The following is an 8813-nucleotide window of genomic DNA, read 5'->3' as shown; positions in this document are numbered from 1 at the left end:
AGCTCCACCAGTGCCCCTCACGTCTAGGCTACTTTAGTCCTTAGACGTGGGATCGATGTAGGCCGCAGAATCGTTTTATTTAATACTGCGTTGGCAGGGTCTTGAACTCAAGACCTCTTGGCTCGGATACCATATTGAATTCATGCTCCAGCCAACTCATCTAAAAGTCCGAACTGATGGAGGGAGGTGGGCAATATATTTCAACAGATAGTCATGGGAAAAAAAGAAATGAGGACAATGTATCAACTAAAATCATACCTCTAATAGTCTGTCATGCGAATCACAGAGTTTGTTGAGTGTACTGTTCAATAGGATAAGTAATATGCCTGCATAGAGAATTCTGCAAGTGTAGTCAAAGCATGCACCGCCACCACAATAAATGATAAGTACATACAAATTGTAGTTCTGATCCCATTGGAAATTACTAGTCCCTCCGATCTAGTATAATAAGTGTTGCAGTTTTGAAGTAAGGTTGAACTAAACTTGGTTCAAAACCGCGGCGCTTATTTTGGATTGGAGGGAGTGCTAAACATGTGGTATTCGGCAATTCTCTTCTAGAAAGCCAAGGAACAACTCCAAGTAGTATACCTTCCACCAACATAACACTCGTGTTGGCAAAATAAATATTTTAAATCTCATTATATACAAAAGGTTGTAGATGCAGTGAATATTACCGGTTCATACAGATAACATAAGAGTTCTTCCTTTCTTTTGACAATAAAAAATTAATTCATGCAAGCGAGCAGAAGTACTCAAATTAAAAGTATTGAAAGGCAGCTTACATATTAACTTGTGATAAACTACAACAGTGACTCTATCAATAGTAAGGCAGTAGGGAAAACATATGTTGCCACCATTGACATTGTTGCATGTAAGCTAGTCAGTAACAACGTTGGCCAGAAGGTTGCAACTACTCTAAAACAAAATTGAGAGTTCCTGTAAGAAGACATTAAACAACGAATAAGCAAGGAAACCGTCGTAAACCTTCAATTCAAGGAAAATAGAAAGTGTATTCAAAGGATCAGATTGGTTGATAGACAAATCAACTTCAGGTAGATTTTCTCAGCTCCATTTAGTCGAATACCTGCAGGGCAAGAGGACATAAATGTCTCAGCATTCATGAGTGGCGAAATTGAAAAAAGAGAAACTAAATATTTAATCACATACGCACACGCGGAGAAGAGAAAAGAAGTGTCAATCTTCGAAGGCACTACTCGACTGTGGCCTTAGACCGTAGCTGCACCATGCAGAGTAGGGGAAGCACATAGGATTTGTCTTTCAATGTGTTAAGCTGCTCGTGCTTAGGACGCACCAGGGCGAATGATGACGATCACTTGAGTGCGTGCCGAGAAACCACAGATTGTCGCGATGAAGAAAATATCCTATCTGATCCTCGGAGCAAGGCCACGGACATCCATCCGTGGTGGAAATGGAGATATGAATGGGGCTACTCTCTGCTTAAAGACGATAGCAACTGCTATAACACACGCATCATCGGTTACTCTTGCTTGAAGAAGATGAAGATGCGGAATAAAATCTACAGGGTGTCCATTGATCTGTTGCATGAGTCATGAGTGAAACCTGAGGAGATAAAGAGAAGGGCAACAATTAAGAAGAAGTGAAATGTTGGGGCTAATTGAGGTGGGCCACGAGGAGCAATGACTAATTAACATGTGAAAACAGGTGCAGGTGGAAACGGGGTTAAGCATCACTAGAAATCTAAATGTTTTTCTAAGGTAAAAGTTGCCTTTTGAGCAAACAAAATTGGAAGGAAGAATTTTATTTATTTATTTAAGAACTACTTGAATTTTTTCAGTCTGGCTGCGAGGTCTTAATAGTGAGTATCAATCATAGTTCCATTTTTTTTATCCACCCTTTAAAGAATGAATCAAATCTCCCCAAGTAGGATCCGAACCTATGACTAGTCAGTTAACAGCCGACCGCTCTACCACTGAGTTATTGAGGAGCATCATCTAGTAATAAGGCGCTGGGGAGAGAAAGAAGAAGGGATGGTCAGAGAGAAAAAGATAACTGGCAATGGATTTGTCGTTGGGATAAACTTCTTAAGAATACTAGATTAGTACATGTTGGTCGATCCATCCGTAATTAGTAGTGTACTGGATTGTTGGTTGAAAATTTCATCAGCAGCTAGATTCTGTTTGTACACTATAGCCCTGCCAATCTTTGATGCAATAATCCAACTAAAAACCCAACAACTTAGTAGATGAAGTTTATTGTCTGCAGTACAGTTTATACTCTTAGATAAATTTACTTTCCGTTTCAGTAATCGTCTGCCATAGCATACTGACCTGCAGAGCGTCACCTCTCATAATCTGGATTAAGAAACTTCTTCATGGCTGTACTGATTATAACTGCATTATAATAGTGCTTCAGGGACTGCATACTACTTCGATTGTGCTTGTTAGCCATTTTCCATACCATGTTAGCTTTGATATGCATACTGTTTCTGCATTAGGAATGAACACTTTGTTTTCAGTTTGCCTCATATCTGCTGCTCTGAAATCACTGCACTATACGCTGCAGGGTGATGAGTAGTCCTGATGTACCTACCGCTGTCCTGAAAACTACGCAAAATTCGTGCAATGTGTTTGTTGTGTGCAAGCGAAGATTAATCGTGAAAGTTGCAGGACATCCTCAAGCAGGCAGTATGTGCCGAGTTCAGACAGTTAGCATTTTATATCCTATATTTTACCTTCTTGCCATGTTTCCTTTTGCTAGACTTAATGTTTAATTTTTCTTTACATAACGCGACTTTCTTTTCTTTGCAGTGTCTGGCACAAACTTAAGCATTCATTCAATTACTCACAAAGCGTTTTCAGAAACGCAGATGACCTTGTTGTTTGACAGTTCTACAGAGGCTGAGACGATCTCAGTATCATCAGGCTCACAGGCCCGCTGCTCCTATAGTGCTAGTTCGGATGCTAGTGCAGGTTCAGAAAGCAGTGGATTAGTCCACATAGTAAGTGGAGATGCATTGCAAGCAGGAACAGATGTAAATCAAAGCTATGGTTCTCATAGCCTTTTGAAGAAAGTTTCTTATGGTGCCTCGAACTCAAGTGATGAGGTCCGGTACTCAGATCCATCTTCCATTTTTACAATATTTTCACTAGTATCGATTAATGACATCCATGCATATGGTTTCATACATGTTTAATGAGCCAATGTACAATTTTAAATATACCTTTTCGAAAACAAGCTAAGTATGTTATCCTGACATTATCTACAGCGTCAATCTATAGATGAAGTAGAAAAGCTGAGGAAGGAATTGAAGGAAACCTTGGTAATGTATGATAAAGCCTGCGATGATCTCGTCCATGCTAAGAAAAAGGTTAAATTTCTTCAGCAACCTGCGGTACCTTAAGAACTTATTGTCACTATAAGGTCAAGCTATTCCAAGAGTCTACCTTTTGTGTTCTGCATTAATATCTCCCTAAATCTATATCTGTACCAGTATAAAAAGGACAAGTTGGATGTGATACTTTTGATCTGAGCCATACAGATCTTTACTCTGATTTATAATTATCCATCCAACATCCAATAATTATGGCGAAATGTTATACACTCACCAGTTAGCTATTTATTACCTCCTAATTACCCTCCATTTTCATTATATATATTAGAATTGTTGTTTTGTGTCCTTACTGATTTTGTTATGTGATATTTCTTGAACATGTCGTGCCCTCGAGATGTGCATGTGATTTGGACTTTTCCAACATTATTTTAAATTTTACATGAATCTTAAACATTTGTTAGCTTCGTAATATGTTTGATGTAGTATATACTGCCGTTTTGTATTAAGAGTGCACCCACACTTGCATGTTTGTTCTATAGTTTTCTTCAATATCAGCAACACGTAAACAAAACAAAAGAACATGGAGTATTATTAAGATTGTAGACCTGAAAATGTTCAGAGAACTGACTTGCTTTTCATGTTTCAATTAGTTACGCAAATGTGCTTTGGACGTGAACGGTTACTAGTGATTTAAAATGCATAAGTACAAATATTATCTCAGTAATTATTCTCACAGTACTATCCTTGGCATAATTCGTCATGTTTGATACATGGTAAGAAAAGGGTCATCATAATTTCGCAGATTCAGGTACTTTCGAACGAATGTTCTGAAGAAGCAAGGAAGGTGGAGAATGCGTTACGCAAGGAAAAAATTCTGAAGCAAGTAGCAGCAGATGAGAAAGCAAAACATTTGGAAGCCATTAACGAAGTCGAGCAAGCAAAAAGATCATTCACCAGGGAGGCCTACTCTAAGCACAAAGCTGAAATGGTAGGTTGCATAATTTCTCTCGATAAGGAGAAAATTGTAGATGCTATTCTGTCAACAAGCAAAAATTGCAGGAGGTACTCGAAACATGAAATAGAACTTGCCACTGATAACTTCTCTGAAGCAAGGAAGATCGGTGAAGGAGGTTATGGGAATGTGTATAGGTGCACCCTTGATCACATTGAAGTAGCAGTCAAGATCATTCAGCAGGATTCCACCGACAAAACTGACGAGTTCTTGAAGGAGGTAAATGGATTATGACATAACTTATAGGAGCTTTATGCATACAACATGATGATTAGTACTGCCCGAGTGATTCAGTTACAAAATGTTGTGTGGATTTATGCAGGTTGAGATTCTTAGCCAACTTCACCATCCCAACTTGGTTTTATTAATTGGTTTCTGTCCTGAAATCGGCTGTCTTGTATATGAATACTTGGAGAATGGAAGCCTAGAAGATCAACTTCTTAACAACAAAAAACATCAGCCACTGCATTGGTTCCTCCGGTTTCGTATCATCTTTCAAGTGTCCTGTGGGCTTGCTTTTTTACATGGAAGGAAGCCAGAGCCTATAGTCCACCGTGACCTGAAACCTGCAAACATCCTGTTGGACAAGAACTATGTGGGTAAAATTGGCGATGCTGGTTTCGCGAAGGTCATATCTGATCTGATCCCTGATTGGCAAACCGAATACACAGATACCATTGTTGCTGGCACCATGTACTACATGGATCCTGAGTACCAGCAAACCGGGACTGTTCGGCCGAAATCAGATCTGTTCGGTCTAGGAGTCATCATTCTTCAGATGCTAACTGGCAAGCACCCAAACGGCCTCATCGTAAGCGTAGAAAATGCTATCAAAAGCAGGTCACTTCCATATATCCTCGACAGAACTCAAACTGACTGGCCAGTCGCCGAGGCGGAAATGTTGGCAAAGCTCGGTTTGCGGTGCACTGCTCTAAAATGCAGGGATAGGCCTGATCTTGAGTCGGAGGTGCTGCCGGAGCTGGAGGAGATCCTGCACAGGGTTTCCTCCATTGTCAACATGAGAAACCCAAACTCGCGAGCACCAAGCCACTTCATCTGCCCCATAACACAGGTAAATCTTCCTCGAGTCGACCTTCAGTTGAGTAATCACCTGATATATCCTGCAGCTAACTACACAATTTGGGTACAGGGGTTGATGGATGATCCGTATGTCGCTGCTGATGGACACACCTATGAGCATCATGCCATCAAAGATTGGCTCAGGAAACACAGGGTGTCGCCAATCACAAGGTGCAAGCTTCCGAACTTATCCATAATCCCAAACCATTCGCTGCACGCGGCGATACAGCAGTGGAAGAAGTCACAGACAGCTCAGACGCAGCCTTGGAAATGAACGTTGCGGCTATGCCCATGTATGATGTAATTGCTTTATTTGTTTATTCGTTAGATTGGAGTACAACCCATAAGTGATATAGGGGTTGCATGATCCTTCAACCTCCAAAGTACAGAAATTCAATCATGCAGAGTAGTTTTGTAGGATAGTGATTTCTTTTTGTCCTGTCATTGAACAAACTGGATAGCAGTTGGCTGTTCGGCATCCAACATTCTGACAGATTCAGTATTTTTCTACAAGAGACAGGCCCTTCCATTATTACTTACTTACTTACTTACGAAGCCTTTGATCCCAAACAAGTTGGGGTAGGCTAGATATGAAACCCTTTCACAAGGACTTCCCAGGAGGTCACCCATCCTAGTACTACTCTCGCCCAAATGGGTTTCATACCCAAAAGACTGGCTAGTTTTTACGTTGGCTCGCCAAGCCTATCACAACCCTTAGATATGAAACTCTTTCACAAGGACTTCCCAGGAGGTCACCCATCCTAGTACTACTCTCGCTCAAATCGGTTTCATACCTATGGGACTGGCTAGTTTTTACGTTGGCTCGCCAAGCCTATCACAACCCTCCTCCTTTACCCGGGCTTGGGACCGGCTATGCCTAGAAGACATAGGCGGAGTTAGGCCCTTCCATTATTGATATAAACAAATTAGTTCATGATAAGTCTATCTCAGATTTTTGCCTTTATCTCACACAAGTGTGTCGGGCCAACTCCACCGCGCGACCCCCAAACGGACGTCCGTTTTGTCCGGATTCTGTTCGTTTGGGTAGGGCGATGGGGTTGTGTCCGGGCCTGTCCTTCGATGTGGTGGCCGTGTGCCCAGCGCGCGGCCACATCCTTTGGCCCCATCTCGTCCGCCTCCAAAGAGAACAACGTTTCAAATACCAGTGGCCCTAGTTCATGCCAGCGGCCCTAGTTCACGCCGGCAACAAAGCCAGCGGCCTACACGTCCTCGCCGGCAACACAGCCAGCGGCCGGCAACACAGCCAGCCTCCAAAATGAATAGTTTTGCTCCCGGCAACACAGCCAGCGGCCGGCAACACAGCCAACCTCCAAAATGAATCTGTTTCTCGTCGGCAACACAGCCAGCGGCCGGCAACACAGCCAGCCTCCAAAATGAATCTGTTTCTCGCCAGCTCACAACCAGCGGCCCAGCGGGCGGCACCCATGCCAGCCTCCAAAAAGAACGACCGCGGCCGATCGGACGACCTAGTTCAGGTTGTCGGCGTCGAACATCTCTTTCTGCCTGGCCTCGAACCAGCTCCTCGTCTTCTCGCTCATCTTGGTCAAGTCCATGCTCATGATCGCAAGGGCCACCTCCTTTGCTTTGGTTGCGGCATTGGTGGCCTCGATGTCGAGCTGCCTCTGCCTGACCTTGACATTGGCGGCCTCGATGTCGAGCTGCCTTTGCCGGGCCGCCTCCTCCATGTCGATCTTCCTCTTCTTGGCGCCTCCTCCATCTCAAACTTCTTCCTTTGAAGCTCTAGGTATTGCTTCATTTGCTCGTCCTTGCTTTGCCGTTTCTTCTCGTCCCTCACATCCTTTTGAGACATCATGCCATGCAAAGTATCATGCAAGGCCATGGATGAGGCATCACATATGTCGTCCACCTTGGAGTTGGTCTTGCCCCTCGGCCTCTTCAACGCCTCGCCATCTCCACCTCCGGCGAACTTGGCCGTCTTCTTGCCTCTCTTCCTTTGAAGTTCACGGTATTGATCCTTGAACTTAGGGCAATTGTTGATGATTGTCCAACAATGCGTAAGAGTGAATGGCTTGTCATTGTGCCGGGCCTTGAATGCTTCCAAAGATTGAAATGCCTACACCACATGATCAACAAGAATTGGACATGCAAACATATACAAGGCCGAAGTCTCATGGCCGTAGCAAGGAAAGGACTAGGATGAGGAGAGCATACCATGTCCCCAACGCCGAGACCACTCACGGGCCGTGGTTCAACGCTCTCAAATGCGGCGCAATACTTGTTGCGCTCTTGTTGGATGAACAACCACCTCTTTTGAATCGAGGTGATGCCACGGTTGCTTGTAATTTGGTAGGGCTCAAACATCTTCCTTTCATGGAAAGTTTTGTGGACTCTCGTCCAAAAAACTAGGCCCTTTTGTTGCGTGCCCGTCCTCGGATCTTGGCTAATCTTCATCCAACATTGGCAAATCAACTTGTCCTCCTCTTGTGTATATGAACCCGTGCGAATGCTCTTCCTCCTCTTTTGTGCTTCCACTCTTTGGGTGAGCTCATCGATGAACAATGGCTCTCCACTAATATCTATGTCATTGCCTTCTTCTTCATCACCATCACCTTCGCAATAGATGTCATCGTCTTCATGCCACGAGTCACATGGTCGTAGTCAGCACGGTCGTCGGCCCCTTCATCGACAACGAACTGGGCACGACCATTCTGACTTTGGGTCTCCTCGGGATCGTAGGCAGGGACATGCCCGCCGTCGTAGATCACATCCTCCATGAACTGGTTGTAGTAGGGGTCGTCGACCGGTGGCGTTGGTGTTGACATTCCATCAAACAAGACGCGGGGGGACGGCATGGTGCCCGTAAACGGCGGCCGTGCTTGCTTTCTTTGCATCTCGACGGACAACCGACCACCGCTGCTAGACCCAGGTGTGACATTGAGGTCGATAATGGCCGAGGGGCACGGGGTGGACGGCGCGATCAAGCCCACGTCCGGCAACCCCGAGAAACGGGGCTGGCCGTCGTGCCTTGGCGGGGGAAAGCCGGGCGACATAGGCGTGGTCCGCGACATCGGCGACTGGCGGTGCGGAGGCCGGGCGACCGACGAGCCTGTGCTCGCCGGGCTGACGGCCGCTGCAGAGAAACCCGCCGGAGCATGAGGAGGGCGTGCGCTTTGTTGACGATGGCCTCCTTCTCCTCGACCTCGGCCTTGCGCCGCACGGCCTCCATCGCATCGCGCTCGGCAGCGAACTTGGCCGCGGCGGCATTGTCCTTGACGACCGCCCTCCGGTTCCTCTTCTTCGCCGATTCCGCGTCCAACTTGGCGATCTCCTCCGGCGTGCACTCCGACCGCGGCTTCCTTGGCGCCTTGGCCTTCTTCTTCTTGACCATTCCAGGCGGGTTGACGGCCAGGCCACCAGAATTCGGCT

General features: G+C 45.3%; 1 protein-coding gene across 1 annotated transcript in view; it reads left to right on the top strand.

The window, feature by feature from the left end:
- LOC119325696 (U-box domain-containing protein 34-like) overlaps nucleotides 1-5944 on the top strand; it is a 7534-nt gene extending 1590 nt beyond the window's left edge. Inside the window, exons 4-9 of the mRNA XM_037599414.1 lie at nucleotides 2545-2666; nucleotides 2790-3085; nucleotides 3248-3349; nucleotides 4116-4544; nucleotides 4648-5397; nucleotides 5476-5944. Coding sequence (XP_037455311.1) covers nucleotides 2545-2666; nucleotides 2790-3085; nucleotides 3248-3349; nucleotides 4116-4544; nucleotides 4648-5397; nucleotides 5476-5679 — 1903 coding nt within the window. The 3' untranslated portion in view covers nucleotides 5680-5944. The remainder of the gene's footprint in view (nucleotides 1-2544; nucleotides 2667-2789; nucleotides 3086-3247; nucleotides 3350-4115; nucleotides 4545-4647; nucleotides 5398-5475) is intronic.
- The last annotated feature ends 2869 nt before the right edge of the window (nucleotides 5945-8813 follow it).

The sequence above is a fragment of the Triticum dicoccoides genome, chromosome 6B (assembly GCF_002162155.2).
Source record: "Triticum dicoccoides isolate Atlit2015 ecotype Zavitan chromosome 6B, WEW_v2.0, whole genome shotgun sequence".
Taxonomy (NCBI): domain Eukaryota; kingdom Viridiplantae; phylum Streptophyta; class Magnoliopsida; order Poales; family Poaceae; genus Triticum; species Triticum dicoccoides.
Note: the sequence above shows the minus strand (reverse complement) of the source record. Positions and strands in the feature narration are given on the sequence as shown.